Raw genomic sequence first — 19,658 nt, forward strand, 5'->3', positions numbered from 1 at the left:
CAATAATGCAGCCAAGAGATTCATGACCCGATTATTGTACATAGTAGCAATAGTACTTGGACATTGTGACCTTTTGTGACCTGGTTGATGACATAAGCTACAATGCTTTGGATGGTTAGACATATGCTTCTTTCCATAAGACTAAACTAGTAAGAAGTGGCGAAGACAAAATTTTCTTAATGGAGGATCCAAGTCACTGTTAATAGTTATAAGGTCCATTCAATATCGGTGGGATAGAACTAGAAAAACTAATTAGTCCATGCTGAAAATTTATGTATCATAAATAATATTATTAAAATAATTGTATTATTAAAAAATTAATATATATACTATATAATTTGGTTTATTGTTTTATTCAAATTTTAAAAACAAACAGAACTAAAAAAGAAAAATATACAATCAATTTAGAAGAACTAATATTTTATTTGAAATCCAAACGTAAGATATAGACAAATATTTAATCTGTCTTTTAAAAATAAAACTAAATTTTATTTTAGTATGTATATTCCTTAAATTTATGCACTTTTGATTTTAGAAAAAAAAAAATTCATCTCTAATAAGGTAAGATTATTAATTATTCACTAAACAAAATTCCCATTACTTTTTCTTTCTCTCTATTATTTTATCAATTGTACATTAGAAATCATGCCATTTTAAAAATTTAAGGGACAGAAAGAGTAAAAAATTAACTTAAATGATATATTAGAATCAAATAAATCTATAAACGTAGAATCAAAACTAATTTATATAGTTGCTATAATTTAGTTATTTATCTTTAAATTTGATTTTGTTTCTTTAATATAATCAAAAGTAACTTAAATCATAAAATATATATAATTGATTATTAGATTGATGGAGATTGTTTTCAAACTAATTATAGTGTTATAGTGTTGTACTTGAATTTTATCTAAGAAATTCTAAGGTGAGGAGACTGAAATTATAGTGTGTGCAAACTTTGTACTCCTTTAAGAATTAAAAATTGGACAATATGATGACAAGTGTCCACCCTTGCTTAAAATTGAAAATAAGTTTTAAAAAAAAGTGAATTAAAAGAAATGAGCAAAATTGATGAAAAAGAATTTCTCATCGGCTGCTTGGCATGTGGGGTTTAATTATTTAAACTTGAACTTATTTTGTTATAGTACTACTTTTAAAATTCGATAGAAATAGTTAGTGGATATACATGTATTTTCACAATTATAAAATATCATTATTGTTCCCCTCATGATGATAAGGAGCTTCCCATTTATAATCTAATGCCGTTTAGTAGTAGTTTATATCTAAGACTAAAGATTCCATGTTCATATTTACAGTTGCATCGCGTTAAATTTAATATTGTAATTAAAAAATAGCAACGCCAACCGTACTAAATTACTTTAATAATTTCGGTAGCACAATTTCACAGTAGAATGTAAAATTGTTGTTGACTTCCAAAATGTAAAATTGTTGTTGAGATTCCACGGAAAGTATTTAATGATCTTATAATTATGTGATTGCTATTTGCTCTTCTGCACCTCATTGTTGACATTACTTAAAAAGATGTGTCTCTATTTGTATTCAAGATAATGTATTTAATGATCATAAAATTAAGATGATTGATCATACACCTCAACTACTTTTAAAATATACTGTTATATAAGAATATGCATTTTTTTCTTTTTAATCTGTCCACAAGAATATGTATTTTCTAATTTTGGAAACTCTTTTCTTTCTAATGAGGTGGGATTCATTACCCACTAACAATTCTTTAAGGCTATATTTGTTTGACGGGAAAGTAAAGTTGGCATGGAAAATGATTCCTGAGAAAATGAATCCCGGGAATATGATTCTTAGTAACTTTACTTTCCTATGTTTGCAAAATATCAAGATTTTAAATTTAATAATAATTTAAACACCAAGCGAAAAGTATACTTATTATTTTTTATTTATAAAAAAGAATAATAATATAAATTTTTTAATAATTACAGATAATAATAATTATATTATTATATTTATTATGGGATGTGATCATATGATAACCCATAATTATGGTGATAACCTAATAACCCTCATTTTATGGACGAAAAGTATCATTTTATAGAACAAAATATCATTTTGTGGATTAAAAGTATCATTTTATGTATGCTGAAAAAATATCATTTTATCATGTATAAATATCATTTTTAGTAAAAATGATATTTTGACCCATAAAATGATAGGGTTATTAGGTTATCACATAAATATGAGTTATCATTATAACGCACCCCTATTTATTATTACAATGGATAGTTTAAATATGAATTATCTATCATAATATAAAATAATACATATAATTATAGTTTAAAATATTATACTCATTTATTATAATAATAATTAGTATTATAATTATAATATTTAAGGGTGTTATAAGTGATTAAATTTAATAAATGAAAATTACACTATGACTTTATTGATTAATTATTAATTTATAAAAATAATAATTATTTATCATACGATTTATATTATATAATTATATTTTAATTATTTAATAAATTATTAATTATTATTATGAATTATTATAAAATAAGTTATAATTATGATAATTTTAATCATAGTTATTTATTTTCTAAAATTAAGTAGTATATGATTTATAATTTTAAATTATTTTTAAAACATTCTAATTAATAATAATAATAAAACTATACTATATTGTATTAAACATGTAAGAATCCTAAAACTGGAAAAAAAATAACTAAGAAAAGCTAGGATTCATAATCCTGGAAAATTGTATAAACTTTCCTTGTTCTCGGATTCTGATTACTTTCCCAGTTTGATTAAAAACTGAAACAAACACAGGAATTTAAAATTTATGTAATCAGATTACTTTCCCAGACAGAATCCTGGCAACCAAACATGGCCTAATTACTTTTTTTTCTATCCCTTTCTTATTTTACTAATTTTGCATTAAAATTCGTGCTGAACCCAAAGTGCATATTCATTGAGGACAAATGGAGTAACGTGTTTTTCCTATTTGTGTGTAAACTTAATACTCAACCACTTGCCGTTGGAATTATTTTTAAAGTGCAAATAATGATTTATTTTATTTTATGCAAATTTAATATATTACGCTTCTATAATAATTAATAATCAGGTTATAAGAGACATCAACATTGTTTTATGTAAATAAATTAATATCAACATGCAAATTTAATATATTACCCCTATTCTTAGTTTACCAATTTCTAATTAACTTTCGTCAATATCGAGTTAGAATTTTTTAATTTCTCATTGGAACAATATAAAATTTGAGGTGGTAAACTATTTTATAAGCAACTAATATTAATTTCTTGCATAATTAATGTGTGAGTGTGACAGAGTGGAAAACTGTCCCACTTTTTCTAAACTCGACGATATTGCGCAACTAATTTTTTTATGTCTCTATTAGTTACTAATATTAAATCAATATTTGTTTCATTAATTAATTTTTGAATTCCCATCAATGTCTCTATTAGGCGTTTTACGTGTACACTATTTAATATAGTACTCCCTCCTCCTCCTTCCTTAGAGATTTTATACACTTTCATTTTTTTGCATTAGATAGAGAGAATAAATTAAAAAGAAAGAATAAAATAAAGATAAAGAGTTCACTATTTTTTTTAATAACGGGTTATCCAAAAACTAAAAAGGAAAGTGGGCTGTAATAATAACTCTATTCTCAATTTTCTTCTCATCAAAAACCCAACAATCCAAACTTGCTCTTCCTCTCTTGAAACTTGATATTTCTGCAAAATATGGCTTATGCTGTATGCCATTCACTCATACAAACCATAGACAGAATCCTGAATCTCGATGATAAAAAGTACCCTATCTCCGTTGAAGGAAAGCGACAGATTAAAGATCTTCTTGCACGGATCGAAACCATCAAACAGTTCCTCGAAAAGTATCCCAAGGAAGCAGCGAGTTTTGAAACAGCCGTCACGAACGCTGCCAACCAAGCCGAAGACGTGATGGAGCATTTCATCTACGAGCACTACTGCTGGAACCTCCAGGCCGATAAAATGGCCGCTGTCGGCCGCCCACGCAATCGTACAAATATTCTGTACGATTTCCGTGAGCTGGACAGAGTGATGGAGAAAATATCCCCCATCGCTCAACAGATGGCGGAGATCCAACAAAAAGAGGAGGATGAGCAGCAGCACGGTGTGCGTCCAGCAACGGCTACCTCGTCTGCCCCGGTGTCCCAGCCTGATATTGATATTGACACGGTTGGACTTGGGGAGTATTTGAAGAATATTAAAGATGTGCTCTGTGGACAACCGTCGTCCCAACGCCAGATCGTCCCCCTCACGGGGATAGGTGGGATTGGGAAGACCACTCTGGCTAGAGCTGTTTATAACGATGAGGACGTCATCAACGAGTTTCCTGTCCGAGCTTGGATCGTTGTGTCTCAAAAGTATAACACACAAAATATTTTTGGAGAACTCCTATATGCCTTGGAGAAACAAATCCCTGACACTCTTGTGGACAAAAGTGAGACAATGGAAAATCAACTACACAGAATCTTGACGTTGAAGAAGTACTTGATCGTGGTGGATGATCTGTGGAGCGCACAGGCGTGGGACAACATCAGGAAGGCGTTTGGCGACCCCAAGAAGTGTGACGGGAGTCGGATTGTGATCACCACCAGGGATGAGACTGTGGCTAAAGATGTCAGCTCTACTAGTACTCCTATCAGGATGGAGCTCATGAGTCCTGAGAATAGTTGGAGTCTGCTCAAGAATAAGGCGTTTCCAGACAGAGATCTAGCACCGGATATGAAAAAGATCGCATACGATGTTGCAACCAGTTGTGGAGGATTGCCCCTTGCGATTGTGCTGATTGGAGGTATTTATGCTGATCAATATTGCGTTAAGTATGTGAGCACAGTAGATAGAGAACTTACCTGTTGTGGACTTTGCATCATAATCTTGTTCATATATATATCTTTCAGGTATCTTATCAAGCGCAGAGGCGAATACAAAAGCATGGGGTGATATTGCAAAAGACGTGAAATCCGCGGTTGAGAAGGATAATGAGTTTGGAAATATAGTTGCCATGAGTTACACATATTTACCTGTTCATTTGAGGCCATGTTTCTTATACATGGGTGGTTTTCCAGAAGATCACGAGTTCCGGATCTCGAAGCTTATCAAGTTATGGATAGCTGAAGGATTCGTTCGAGATGAAAATCAGGCTAAAGATTACTTGTACAAGCTTGTGAGGAGAAATCTGCCGTTGATCACGGATCTCAAGTTCAATGGCGAATTCAAAAGCTGCAACATACCAAATATGGTCCGTGATATGGCCAAATCACAGGCTCTAGATGAGAACTATGAGCGGCGGCTGACTATTGGTTATCCGGATCTTAAGCGCCTTGCTAGAGCTTACGCCTCAACGCTGCGCTCGTGTTTGACCTTCCAGTCTAGTGAGAGCTCGTTAGCCGGACTTCGAAAGTTCAAGTTGCTGAGGGTGCTGGATGTGGTGGACACTGACGCGTACTCACTCCCAGCTCCCGTGTTCGAGCTGTTTCATTTGAGGTACCGTTACTTACTCTAGTGTACCATATCAGCTGTGAAAGCAATTGGTGTGTGGTTTATAGGTGACTAAATGAGTTCTCTCCCCTAATAAGCTAGTTAGTTTTTTTTGTTTAGTTCTTTTGTTTGATCTGTAACATTGGTCCATTGGTGCTTTGACTTAGACGCTCGAACATTTTAGAGCTGACTCGGAGTAAACCAGCTATGACTAACAAGAACTCAGAATGGTTGTATGGCAAAGATCTGTCATGACCAACGAGGATGTTGGCCTTAAGGGGGGAGGGTCAATTGTTACGGAACCTATTGTCCCACGTCGGTTGTAAGGCAACCGGGGTGGGATTTATAGACTAAATGAAATTTCTCTTCTAACACATTCAAGTCTTTTGGGATAAGTTTCATGTTTTGATTGTAACAGGTACCTTGCATTCGGATGTCCAATGGAGGTTCCGCACGCCATATCAAGGCTTCAAAATCTTCGCGTTTTGTTAGTTCATCATAGCAAGAGACTGAGGCAACACTCAAAGGACAACGTGGATCTACCACAGGAGATCTGGTTGTTGCCGCTTCTGACTCATCTCGTCTCCTTTTTCGATCTTCTGCCAGATCCAGAAGGAGTAGCCTCTGCTCTGAAGGAGCTGCTCACACTGAATGTGGTGAAGAAGCTGATATGTACAGAACAGATAATGGGATTACTTTACAATTTGAAGAAATTGGCAATCACTTATTCTGGAGACAAATACCCAAATGAAGACTATCAGCTCCACAATCTTGTTCTCTTGACTCAACTTGAGAAGCTGACACTAGTTGTGAAGAAAGGCTCTCTTCTTCAGGTAAAATCTAAGCCTGTTTTCCCGAAGACGCTGAAGAAGTTAACCTTAAGTGGTTGGAGATTCCCTTGGGAATATATGAAGGCAATTGCTGCTCTGCCCGAGCTTCAAGTGCTCAAACTGACAGATCATGCCTTTGAAGGCGGTGCGTGGAGCACTTTTGACTATGAGAACGATTATGACGAAGAGAGTGATTATGAAGAAGTGGAACTGTTTGTTAAACTGGAATATATGCTAATTCAGGAATCTGATTTGGAGGATTGGGAGACTGAAAGTTATCATTTCCCAGCACTGAAGCGGCTAGTGCTCAATCGTTGTGGTAAGCTGAAGAAGATTTCGGAAGACATGGGTAACATTTTAGAACTTAAGCTGATCGAGATTGATCGTACAAACGAATCTCTTCTCGAGTGTGTCAGAGGGATCCGCGACAAGCAGGAGCAGGACTATGGCAGAGTCCTTCAAGTTCGACTGTTATAAGGTTAGTTGATTTGATTCTCCTACTTAGATCTTCTTTTTATAAAGGAATTGGATAGTTAGACTGTGTTTTATTGTTTTAGCTTTTTAGATGTATTGACAAGAAGCTGAGATATGGTGGATTTGAAGATCAAGGTCTAATCAAAGGTTTTATGCTCTGCTCTGGAGAAGCATCACCCTTTGTGTTTTATTTTGTGTCTTGTTTTCCTTTTTTAGATTTATGTTTATGTACTTAAAAAATGTTTGTAACAGTCGAAAGGTCTTCAAACATAGAGCATATCATGCAGGGACACAATCTACAATCCCATATCATATCTTGGAAATAAAGCATATACAAGATATTATCCTTACCAATAGATCAATTTTAATTGAGTAAAGGTCAATTTTGGTCATAAACATATGACCAAAATACGAATTAGATCTAAAATATTAACTTTTTGATAAACAGGTCTATAACAAATGAAAACATTGTCGAAGTGGTCCTGTTATTTACAGTTCCGTCAAAATACTAACGGTCAGACCACTAGCTCGTCTTATTGGGAGAGTCTTAAACTACTCAAAATACTTGACATGGAAGATTTTGGGTTGAAGACTTTATTCAAAGAAATTGGAGCAATGATTGAGTTGAGATACTTGGGATTGAGAAATAATTACATACAACAGATCCCACGCTCGTTGGGGGCTTTGAAAAAGCTTGAGGCTCTTGATATAGCTCAGATTTTTATGGTGGAGGTCCCGGATATTATATGGGAAATGGATGGTCTTCGTGATCTCCACATGTCTAATGTGATTTGCTCCAGTCCTTTGAAAGTAGATGCCCTACAGAATTTGGAGACCCAAACCTACATCTTGATTTATGATTGGGCATATGATGCGTCGCAATTGAAGACAATGTTTAACCTCCGAACGTTGGGCATTGAAGCGGTTGATGAAAACTCAGATGTATTTTTTTGCGTCACTAGCTAAGCTTCCAAGCTTTGATAATCTTTTCATAAGAGGGTTTCGTTTTAGAAGCATGCCATGTTTGGACAAAATTGGTGTTATACAAAGTCTCGAGACGCTAAAACTAGATGGGCGCATAGGTAGGCTACCAAGTCCAGATAATATACCTCAAGGGATTATGCGCATAACATTGGTAAATGCTTGTCTTGATGAAGACCCCATGCCGACATTAGAGAAGTTCACTCGCCTAGCGTACCTCAAACTGCGAAATGCATACACGGGTCAAGAAATGGTGATCCAACAAGGCAGATTTCCCATGCTCAAAGTGCTTAGCATCAACGAGTTGTGGAATCTTGAGAAGATACAAGTTGTTAATGGTGCAATGTCGAGTCTCAGGAATCTAGAAATCAATAGCTGTCTACTTCTTGAGACGCCCCCGGAACAGATTAAGAGGATGCCTGAACTGCAAAATTTAACGATGGTAACAACCAAACACGTTGCATCAAAGGTTGGAAAAACAGATTTGACCTCCAAAATTTTGACATCTATCCATAATCTGAAGTTGATATATATCTGGTTAGTTGAGTATATTTTTTTTCTTCTTGCATTTACCCTTTGGTTTATGTGCAAATAACTTGGTCTACCGTCTTTGTAGACAAACTACATTATGTTAAAAGTAGTATCAGTAGAAAGGGTTTGTATTATTTCTTGATAATTATCATTATACACAGTACCATTATATAATACTAAGGTCCCCTATACAAAGTAAACCTAATTAACTTAATTACATTGATTGAAATTTTCTATCTTTGGTAAGGAATGATTCTCGTGTATCTCCAGTCTAATATGGTGCAATCTTCTCCAACACCCTCAAGTTAAGCGACGGGGTTTCCGATGCTCAACTTATACAACACTTCTCGAAATAGCTTCGAGTTCACCGCCTTTGTAAGGATGTATGCCAGCTGATCTTCAGATTTGACATATGGCATCTCCACTATCTTTGCCTCAATATTCTCCTTTATGAAGTGTCTGTCTACTTTGACATGTTTAGTCCGATCATGTTGGGCTGGATTCTCCGAAATGCTGATAGCCACCTTGTTGTCACAACATAACTTGCACGTCTGAGATGAGTGCAAGCCTAATTCTCGCAGAAGCCTCCTTAGCCATAGTAGTTCAGTCAGTCCACTCTTAATCTCACGAAATTCAGTCTCCACGCTAGATAGTGCTACCACTTTCTGTTTTTTGCTTCTCCATATCACAAGATTCCCTCCAACAAAGGTAAAGTATCGCGCAGTGGATTTCCTATCATTCGGGTTACCCGTCCAATCTACATCAGTAAATCCATGTATTTCCAAGTGTCCTTGTTTTTTCGAACAGGAGTCCATGTTCTGTTGTACCCTTCAAGTATCGGACTATCCTTATTGTCGCTTCCTAGTGTTCCTCTTGCGGTGCATGCATAAATTGACTCACTATTCCCACCGCGTAGGCAATGTCTGGCCTCGTGTGAGATAAGTAAATCAATTTCCCAATTAGCCTTTGGTATCTTCCCCTTGCCACCAGTTTCGCCTCCTCTTTCATCTACAATCCATGATTTTGGACCATTGGGGTGTCTACAGGCTTACAATCCATCGTCCCAACTTCTGCCAAGAAGTCGAGTATGTACTTCCTCTGATTCATGAAGATCCCCTTTTTTTTTATCTTGGCACTTCTATTCCCAGGAAGTACTTAAGGAGTCCTAGATCCTTCAACTCGAATTCATTAAACAAGTTTCTCCTGAGCTCTGTTATTTCCTCTTTATCATCTCCAGTAATAATCATGTCATCTACATATATAATCAGCCATGTAATTCTACCTTCTCTTTTCTTGATGAATAGTGTGTGGTCAGAATTGCTCTGTTTGTATCCATACTTCTTCATCACCTCCGTGAACCTCCCAAACCATGCCCTCGGAGATTGCGTAAGTCCGTACAACGTCTTTTTCAGCTGGCACACCTCTCCAACCTGGAATTCACTGGTAAAACCGGGTGGAGGCTCCATGAAAACTGGTTTTTGTAATTCCCCATGCAAGAAGGCATTAATCGCATCGAACTGGTGAAGTGGCCAATCCTTGTTAGCAGCAGCAGAAAACAACACTCTCACAGTATTAATCTTTACCACAGGTGAGAAAGTCTCATCATAGTCAATACCATAGGTTTGGGTGTATCCTTTTGCCATGAGTCTAGCTTTGTACCTTTCTATCGTGTCGTCCGACCTTCACTTTATAGTGAACACCCATCTGCACCCAACTATCTTCACTCCTTCAGTCAACTGGCCCTTCACCCACGTATTGTTCCTCATAAGTGCCCTCATTTCCGTGATTAGAGCATCCCTCCAATGTTTGTGTTTCATTGCTTCCTCTGCCGACTATACAATTTCTTCTTCTTCTTCATACAGTGCGGCTTCAAATGCTCTAGCCATTTTCGCCAAATTTCCTTGCACAAAGTTTGCTACTCCATAACGACTCATTTTCCCAATCTTTTCGGGAGAATATCTCTTAGGTGGGATTCCTCTTGTAGTTCGATGATGAAGAATATACTTCCCAGTATCACTATCCACCGTGTTGTCTTCCTCTTCTGTACTCATAGGGTTAGGAGAAACTGGGTTTTGGTTCAGAAATTACCTCGGATATCATTGGAGGAGGATCTGGGGATCGCGGATGAGATGACTTTGCGGTAAGACTTGCTCGGTAGCAACGACAACTGGTTCTGTTAGATCCTCAATCGAAGAGTTTGGAAGTGGCACGACCCAACTTAGATAGTCTGACGAACTACCTGGTCCACTTTTCCCCTAACTAATATAGTGGGTGTGGTAGAAGAACTCGGTTTCTAAGAAGTCACAGTTCATGGTGGTGGTGATTTTTTTAGTGTGGGGGTCAAACATCGGTATCCCTTTTGGTTTATCCCATACCCAAGGAAGACACATTTGGTTGCACAAGGCGACAATTTGGTTCTCTCGTGTTTCAGGATATGGACATAGACGGTGCATCCGAAGACCTTTGGGGAAAGGGTTAAGTGTTGAGGGACATTGGTTTTTGTGGACAGGACGTCAAGTGGGGTTTTTTTGTTGAGGATTTTTGTAGGAAGTCGGTTCATGAGGTAGACAGATGTGGCTATGGCTTCGGGCCAAAAATGTTTTGGTACTTTGGATTCGATCATTAAGGCTCGGGTGATTTCGAGGATTGTTCTGTTTTTTCTTTTGGCGACCCCATTTTATTCTGGTGTGTAGGCAAGATGTTTGGTGGATCATTCCCTTGTCTTTGCAAAACTGGGTCATCGAACTGTTAACGAAGTCCCTCCCATTATCTGACCTAAGGGTTTTAATGGTGGTATGGAATTGGGTTTGGATCATTTTATAGAAAATGATAAATTTTTCGACAACCTCAGATTTATGTTTTAAAAAATATATCCAAGTCATTCTAGTGCAATCATCCACAAATATCACAAAATATCGAAAACTTCATCACCAGTAATTGGTGCGGGACCCCACACATCAGAATGTATCAAGGAAAAAATGGAATTCATACGAGTGTTTGTTGGTTTAAATGACTGTTTGTGGCTCTTGGCCAAAGCACATGTTTCACATGAAAAATCAGTAGGAATTGAAATGTTCGGAAAAAGAAGTTTAAAGTAAACAGGAGAAGAGTGTCCTAGTCTTCCGTGCCACAACCGAATTTCTTGTTTCGTGGATCCGTGAGCCAGCATCACATTGCCACGCTGAGCTATCTTGTCCACATAGTAAAGTCCTTGCTTCTCAGTGCCACGCCCAAGAATCCACCTCGTCTGAATATCCTGTAATATACAAAATGTGGGATGCATTTACAATTAGATCTCTAGTCACATGACTAATAGACATCAATCTCTTAGATAATGTAGGAACATGTAGACAGTTCGATAAACGGAGTAGGAGATATATCAATGGTTCCCAACCCAACAACTGTAATTAATTTCTCATTTGCAGTTTTAATATATGTATCAGTAACTGTATCATAGATACTAAAATCATCTCTTTCTGGGGTCATAGTGTCTGTGGCTCCAGGCCGAGAAATGGCCGTTGTCGGCCGGCCACGCAATCATACAGAGATTCTGTACGATTTCCGTGAGCTGGACGTAGTGATGGAGAAAATATCCCACATCGCTAAACAGATGGCGGAGATCCAACAACAGCACGACGTGCGTCCAGCAACGACGGCCTCGTCCGACCCGGTGTCCCAGCCTGAGATTGATAATGACACGGTTGGCCTCGAGGAGTATTTGAAGAATATTAAAGCTTTGATGTGTGGACAGCCGACGTCCCAACACCAGATCATCCCCATCACGGGGATGGGCGGGATTGGGAAGACAACTCTGGCTAGAACTGTTTACAACGATGAGGACGTCATCAACGAGTTTCCTGTCCGCGCTTGGATTGTTGTGTCTCATAATCATAAAGTGGAAAACATTTTTGGGATAGAAAGAGTAAAAAATTAACTTAAATGATATATTAGAATCAAAATAAATCTATAAACGTAGAATCAAAACTAATTTATATAGTTGCTATAATTTAGTTATTTATCTTTAAATTTGATTTTGTTTCTTTAATATAATCAAAAGTAACTTAAATCATAAAATCTATATAATTGATTATTAGATTGATGGAGATTGTTTTCAAACTAATTATAGTGTTATAGTGTTGTACTTGAATTTTATCTAAGAAATTCTAAGGTCGGGAAATTGTAATTATAGTGTGTGCAAACTTTGTACTCCTTTAAGAATTAAAAATTGGACAATATGATGACAAGTGTCCAACCTTGCTTAAAATTGAAAATAAGTTTAAAAAAAAGTGAATTAAAAGAAATGAGCAAAATTGATGAAAAAGAATTTCTCATCGGCTGCTTGGCATGTGGGGTTTAATTATTTAAACTTGAACTTATTTTATTATAGTACTATTAAAATTCGATAGAAATAGTTAGTGGATATACATGTATTTTCACAATTATAAAATATCATTATTGTTCCCCTCATGATGATAAGGAGCTTCCCATTTATAATCTAATGCCGTTTAGTAGTAGTTTATATCTAAGACTAAAGATTCCATGTTCATATTTACAGTTGCATCGCGTTAAATTTAATATTGTAATTAAAAAATAGCAACGCCAACCGTACTAAATTACTTTAATAATTTCGGTAGCACAATTTCATAGTAGAATGTAAAATTGTTGTTGACTTCCAAAATGTAAAATTGTTGTTGAGATTCCACGGAAAGTATTTAATGATCTTATAATTATGTGATTGCTATTTGCTCTTCTGCACCTCATTGTTGACATTACTTAAAAAGATGTGTCTCTATTTGTATTCAAGATAATGTATTTAATGATCATAAAATTAAGATGATTGATCATACACCTCAACTTCTTTTAAAATATACTATTATACAAGAATATGCATTTTTTTCTTTTTAATATGTTCCACAAGAATATGTATTTTCTAATTTTGGAAACTCTTTTCTTTCTAATGAGGTGGGACTCATTACCCACTAACAATTCTTTAAGGCTATGTTTGGTTGACGGGAAAGTAAAGTTGGCATGGAAAATGATTCCTGGGAAAATGAATCCCGGAAATATGATTCCTAGTAACTTTACTTTCCTATGTTTGAAAAATATCAAGATTTTAAATTTAATAATAATTTAAACACCAAGCGAAAAGTATACTTATTATTTTTTATTTATAAAAAAGAATAATAATATAATTTTTTTAATAATTACAGATAATAATAATTATATTATTATATTTATTATGGGATGTGATCATATGATAACCCATAATTATGGTGATAACCTAATAACCCTCATTTTATGGACGAAAAAGTATCATTTTATAGAACAAAATATCATTTTGTGGATTAAAAGTATCATTTTATGTATGCTGAAAAAATATCATTTTATCATGTATAAATATCATTTTTAGTAAAAATGATACTTTTGACCCATAAAATGATAGGGTTATTAGGTTATCACATAAATATGAGTTATCATTATAACGCACCCCTATTTATTATTACAATGGATAGTTTAAATATGAATTCTATCATAATATAAAATAATACATATAATTATAGTTTAAAATATTATACTCATTTATTATAATAATAATTAGTATTATAATTATAATATTTAAGGGTGTTATAAGTGATTAAATTTAATAAATGAAAACTACACTATGACTTTATTGATTAATTATTAATTTATAAAAATAATAATTATTTATCATACGATTTATATTATATAATTATATTTTAATTATTTAATAAATTATTAATTATTATTATGAATTATTATAAAATAAGTTATAATTATGATAATTTTAATCATAGTTATTTATTTTCTAAAATTAAGTAGTATATGATTTATAATTTTAAATTATTTTTAAAACATTCTAATTAATAATAATAATAATAATAATAATAATAATAATAATAATAATAATATATTGTATTAAACATGTAAGAATCCTAAAACTGAAAAAAAAATAACTAAGAAAAGCTAGGATTCAGAATCCTGGAAAATTATATAAACTTTCCTTGTTCTCGGATTCTGATTACTTTCCCAGTTTGATTAAAAACTGAAACAAACACAGGAATTTAAAATTTATGTAATCAGATTACTTTCCCAGACAGAATCCTGGCAACCAAACATGGCCTAATTACTTTTTTTTCTATCCCTTTCTTATTTTACTAATTTTGCATTAAAATTCGTGCTGAACCCAAAGTGCATATTCATTGAGGACAAATGGAGTAACGTGTTTTTCCTATTTGTGTGTAAACTTAATACTCAACCACTTGCCGTTGGAATTATTTTTAAAGTGCAAATAATGATTTATTTTATTTTATGCAAATTTAATATATTACGCTTCTATAATAATTAATAATCAGGTTATAAGAGACATCAACATTGTTTTATGTAAATAAATTAATATCAACATGCAAATTTAATATATTACCCCTATTCTTAGTTTACCAATTTCTAATTAACTTTCGTCAATATCGAGTTAGAATTTTTTAATTTCTCATTGGAACAATATAAAATTTGAGGTGGTAAACTATTTTATAAGCAACTAATATTAATTTCTTGCATAATTAGTGTGTGACAGAGTGGAAAACTGAGTTTTATGAGAAGCAACTTATTATTTCAGCAGGTATCCCACTTTTTCTAAACTCAATGATATTGCGCAACTAATTACTCTTATGAAATCAATATTTATTTCATTAATTAATTTTTTAATCCCCATCAATGTCTCTATTAGGCGTTTTACGTGTACACTATCCAATATAGTACTCCTTCAGTTACTCCTTCCTAAGATTGTACTAGATTTTATATATTTTTATTTTTGTGTTTAGATAGAGAAAATAAAGATATTTTTATTTTCTTTAAAGGAATGAGTCATCTTAGCTAGTAAAAAGTGAAAATGGATAGTAATAATTATAATTAGAGGAGACTTATGGTGTCGAGATTCTTAAAGCAATTTATTGAGAAGTGCTGCAGCAAATAATTAATTTATCCGATTATTTCATTGCATACTTTAATTTATTTCTATCTCTTATTTTTCAACAAAATTTCTTAATCTTTATTTCCAAAATTTTTTACTCAATTTAATTGGGACAGAAGCAGCACGGGTAATAATGAGACTAATTTGAAATTTATTTTCAATTTTCTCTTCTCATAAAAAACTCATAAATCCAAACTTGTTTCTTCCTCTCTTCTTCTGCAAAATATGGCTTATGCTGTTTGCCATTCGCTCATCCAAGCCATAGACAGAATCCTGAATCTCGATGATAAAAAGTACCCTATCTCCGATGAAGGAAAGCGACAGATTAAAGATCTTCTTGCACGGATCGAATTCATCAAACGGTTCCTTGAAAGGTATCCCAAGGAAGCAGCGAGGTTCGAAACAGCCGTCACGAACGCCGCCAACCAAGCGGAAGACGTGATGGAGCACTTCATCTACGAGCACTACTGCTGGAACCTCCAGGCCGAGAAAATGGCCGCTGTCGGCCGCCCACGCAATCGTACAGAGATTCTGTACGATTTCCGTGAGCTGTACATAGTGATGGCGAAAATATCCCCCATCGCTCAACAGATGGCGGAGATCCAACATAAAGAGGAGCAGCAGCACGGTTTGCGTCCAGCAACGACGATGAGCTCGTCCGCCCCGGTGTCCCAGCCTGATGTTGATACTGACACGGTTGGTCTCGAGGAGCACTTGAAGAATATTAAAGATGTGCTCTGTGGACAGCCGACGTCCCAACGCCGAATCATCCCCATCACGGGGATGGGCGGGATTGGGAAGACCACTCTGGCTAGAGCTGTTTACAACGATGAGGACGTCGTCAACGAGTTTCCTGTCCGCGCTTGGATCGTTGTGTCTCATAATTATAAAGTAGAAAACATTTTTGGGGAGCTTCTGTATGCCTTGGAGCAACAGATCTCTGACACTCTTGTAGACAAAAGTGAGACAGTGGAGAAGAAACTAGAGAGGATCTTGACTTTAAAGAAGTACCTGATTGTGGTGGACGATCTGTGGAGTGCCAAGGCGTGGGACGACATAAGGAAGGCGTTTGGCGACCCCAGGAAGTGTGACGGGAGTCGGATTGTGATCACCACCAGGGATGAGACTGTGGCTTCTTATGTCACCTCTTCCTCTCCTCACAAGATGAAGCTCTTGAGTCCTGAGAATAGTTGGATTCTCCTCAAGAAAAAGGCGTTTCGAGACAGGGAACTTGAATCAAATATGGAAAAGATCGTGTGGGAAGTTGTTGATGGTTGTGAAGGATTGCCCATTGCGATCGTGCTTATTGGAGGTAATTACACGGATCTAGATTCATAATCAATATTGCGTAGACATATATCTTAATCTAGTTCATATATCTTTTCAGGTATCTTATCAGAAGCGAAAATGGAAGCATGGGCTGACATTGCAAGAGATGTGAAATCCGCGGTTGAGAGTACTACTGAGTTCGGAAAGAGAATTGCGTTGAGTTACACATATCTACCTGTTGATTTGAGGCCGTGTTTCTTATACATGGGTGGCTTTCCAGAAGATCACGAGATCCGGATCTCAAAGCTTATCAAGTTATGGATAGCTGAAGGATTCTTTGGAAACGAAAATGAGGCTAAAGATTACTTGTACAAGCTTGTGAGGAGAAATCTGCCTTTGATCACGGCTCTCAAGCCCAATGGCGAATTCAAAAGCTGCGCCATACATAATATGGTCCGTGATATGGCCATATCACAGGCTCTAGATGAGAACTATGAGCGACGGCTGAGTATTGGTCATCCGGATCTTACGCGCCTTGCTAGAGCTTACGCCTCAACGCTGCGTACATGTTTGACCTTCCAGCCTAGTGAGAGCTCATTAGTTGCACTGCGAAAGTTCAAGTTGCTGAGAGTGCTGGATGTGGTGGAGACTGACTCGTACTCACTCCCAGCTCCCGTGTTCGAGCTGTTTCATTTGAGGTACCGTTACTTACTCTTATGTACCATATCAGTTATGAAAGACTGAAAGCAGTTGGTGTGTTGTTTATAGATGACTAAATGAGTTGTCTCTCCTACTAAGCTAGTTTTTTTTGTTTAGTTCTTTTGTTTTATTTGTAACATTGGTGGTTTCACTGAGAGGCTCATTTTAGAATTGACTCTGAGTGAACCAGCCATGACCAACAAGAACTCAAAATGGTGTTATGGCAAAGATCTGTCATGACCAACAAGGACGTTGACTTTTGGTGGGGGAGAGGTCAATTGTTGTAAAGGCAACTGATGTTGGATTTATAGACTAAATGAACTTTTTTTTATAACACATGCAAGTCTTTTGGGATAAGTTTTTATGTGTGGACTGTAACAGGTACCTAGCGTTCGGGTGTCCAATGGAGGTTCCGCACGCCATATCAAGGCTTCAAAATCTTCGCGCTTTGATAATTCGTCCTAGCAAGAGACCGAGGCATCACTCAAACGACAACGTGAATCTACCACTGGAGATCTGGATGATGCCGCTTCTGACTTATCTTGTCTCCTCTTTTGATCTTCTGCCCGATCCAAAAGGAGCGGCCTCCGCTCTAAAGGAGCTGCTTACACTGAATGTGGTGAAGAAGCTAATATGTACAGAACAGATGATGAGATTACTTTACAATTTGAAGAAATTGGCAATCACTTATTTTGGAGACAAATACCGAAATGAAGACTATCAGCTCCACAATCTTGTTCTCTTGACTCAACTTGAGAAGCTGACACTAGTTGTGAAGAAAGGCTCTCTTCTTGAGAAAAAAGCTAAGCCTGTTTTCCCGAAGACGCTGAAGAAGTTAACCTTGAGCGGTTGGCGATTCCCTTGGGAATATATGAATGCTATTTCTGCTCTGCCCGAGCTTCAAGTGCTCAAACTGAGAGATCATGCCTTTGAAGGCGGTGCGTGGAGCACTATTAAAGAAGAAAGCGATGATGATGATGATGATTATGATGATGAAGAAGAAGAAGAGGATTTGTTTGTTAAACTGGAATATTTGCTAATTCAGGAATCTGATTTGGAGTTTTGGAAAACCAAAAAGGAGCATTTCCCAGCACTGAAGCGGCTAGTGCTCAATCGTTGTGGTAAGCTGAAGAAGATTTCGGAAGACATGGGTAACATTTTAGAACTTAAGCTGATCGAGGTTGATCGTACAAACGAATCTCTTCTCGAGTGTGCCAGAAGGATCCGTGACAAGCAGGAGGAGGACTATGGCAGAGTCCTTATAGTTCGGCAGATATAAGGTTAACCGATTTGATTCTCCTACTTAGATATTCTTTTTATAAAGGAATTTGATAGCTAAACTGTATTTTTGTGTTTTAGTTTTTTAGGTGTATTGACAAGAAGCTGAGATATGGTGGATATGAAGATCACAGATTCGAATCAAAGGTTTTATGCTCTGCTCTGGAGAAGCATCACCTTTGTGTTTTATTGTGTCTTTTTTCCTTTTTTTGATTTGTGTTTATGTATTTCTTGATTTGGACATGAAATGTTGTCATTCGGCATATTCTGGTAGTACTTAAAAATGTTTGTTGAAAACACTCTAAAGGTCTTCAGACGTGTGATTGTCGATGAAAATGACGTCTAATCCTAAATTGTATGCCATTCGGCTCTCGTGGTACAACTTGAGAAAGAACCTGACAAAGAAAATCCCGCGAATATTAAGTAAAGGGAGGATAAAGTGCAAAATGAAAGAGGCAGAGAGATGAAGAGAGAAAAAAGTAAGAAAGAGTAAACCAGGTGTGAAAAAATGTGTTGACTTTTACTAAAAAGGGAAACGACTCTATTACTATGGAATGTACCAAAATGGCAAAATGACTTTATTAATATGGAACGAGGGAGTAGCTACCAATAGCCCAATTTTAATTCAATCAATTAACTAGAATTATGTATGAAAATTAAATATCTAAGTTAAAATGCTAACATACAAGTATGATTAGATTTTAAAAAAAAAAAAAAAAACAATGGGCTTAATGGAGTACATAAAGGAAAGAAGAGGATAATAGAAATTAAGAGCCCAATTTCAGCCCAATAAATTTTGAAAGTTAATTTCAAAAGTCAAAATTAGACCACTTTTTTCTCTCCGCAATTCCCACACCGCCATCGCCACCGCTGTTCTGTTATCCGACGGCTGACGCCGCCGTGTCGCTTCGTCACTTCCGACGTGCACCCCCACACTTCACACAGCACATCCACCATCTTCTATCAATGAAGGATTGTAGCTTGAGGTTCCAAGACCTCCAAATCAACTCAAATCATGTGTAATTAAGGTATGAATTCATTATACATTGCTTTTCTCTAAGCTTCAAAATGTAGATTGAA

At 35.7% G+C, this 19,658-nt stretch overlaps 1 protein-coding gene across 4 annotated transcripts; it reads left to right on the plus strand.

Moving 5' to 3' along the window:
- Positions 1-3,688: 3,688 nt before the first annotated feature.
- LOC125194154 (putative late blight resistance protein homolog R1B-12) lies at positions 3,689-18,950 on the plus strand. 4 transcript variants are annotated; one of them, XM_048092215.1, is made up of 5 exons: positions 3,689-4,842; positions 4,949-5,534; positions 5,947-6,677; positions 18,422-18,580; positions 18,668-18,950. In XM_048092215.1, the coding sequence occupies exons 1-4, from the start codon at positions 3,750-3,752 to the stop codon at positions 18,577-18,579; spliced, it is 2,568 nt and encodes an 855-aa protein (XP_047948172.1). In that variant the 5' UTR covers positions 3,689-3,749; the 3' UTR covers position 18,580; positions 18,668-18,950. The 4 variants fall into 4 exon arrangements, with proteins under 4 accessions (XP_047948172.1, XP_047948170.1, XP_047948171.1 ...); XM_048092213.1 differs by lacking the exons at positions 18,422-18,580; positions 18,668-18,950 and adding an exon at positions 6,916-7,182 and having other exon boundaries at positions 5,947-6,836; XM_048092214.1 differs by lacking the exons at positions 18,422-18,580; positions 18,668-18,950 and adding an exon at positions 6,924-7,182 and having other exon boundaries at positions 5,947-6,836.
- The last annotated feature ends 708 nt before the right edge of the window (positions 18,951-19,658 follow it).

The sequence above is a fragment of the Salvia hispanica genome, chromosome 6 (genome assembly GCF_023119035.1).
Source record: "Salvia hispanica cultivar TCC Black 2014 chromosome 6, UniMelb_Shisp_WGS_1.0, whole genome shotgun sequence".
Classification (NCBI taxonomy): domain Eukaryota; kingdom Viridiplantae; phylum Streptophyta; class Magnoliopsida; order Lamiales; family Lamiaceae; genus Salvia; species Salvia hispanica.

Bases quoted from the DNA above. Each gene is read 5' to 3' on its own strand.
- LOC125194154 (XM_048092215.1), top strand. From the start codon at position 3,750: ATGGCTTATGCTGTATGCCATTCACTCATACAAACCATAGACAGAATC. The intron at 4,843-4,948 runs GTATTTATGCTG...TATATCTTTCAG, and splicing joins TGCGATTGTGCTGATTGGAG to GTATCTTATCAAGCGCAGAG. The intron at 6,678-18,421 runs GTAAGCTGAAGA...TCAATCGTTGTG, and splicing joins GCTAGTGCTCAATCGTTGTG to GTAAGCTGAAGAAGATTTCG.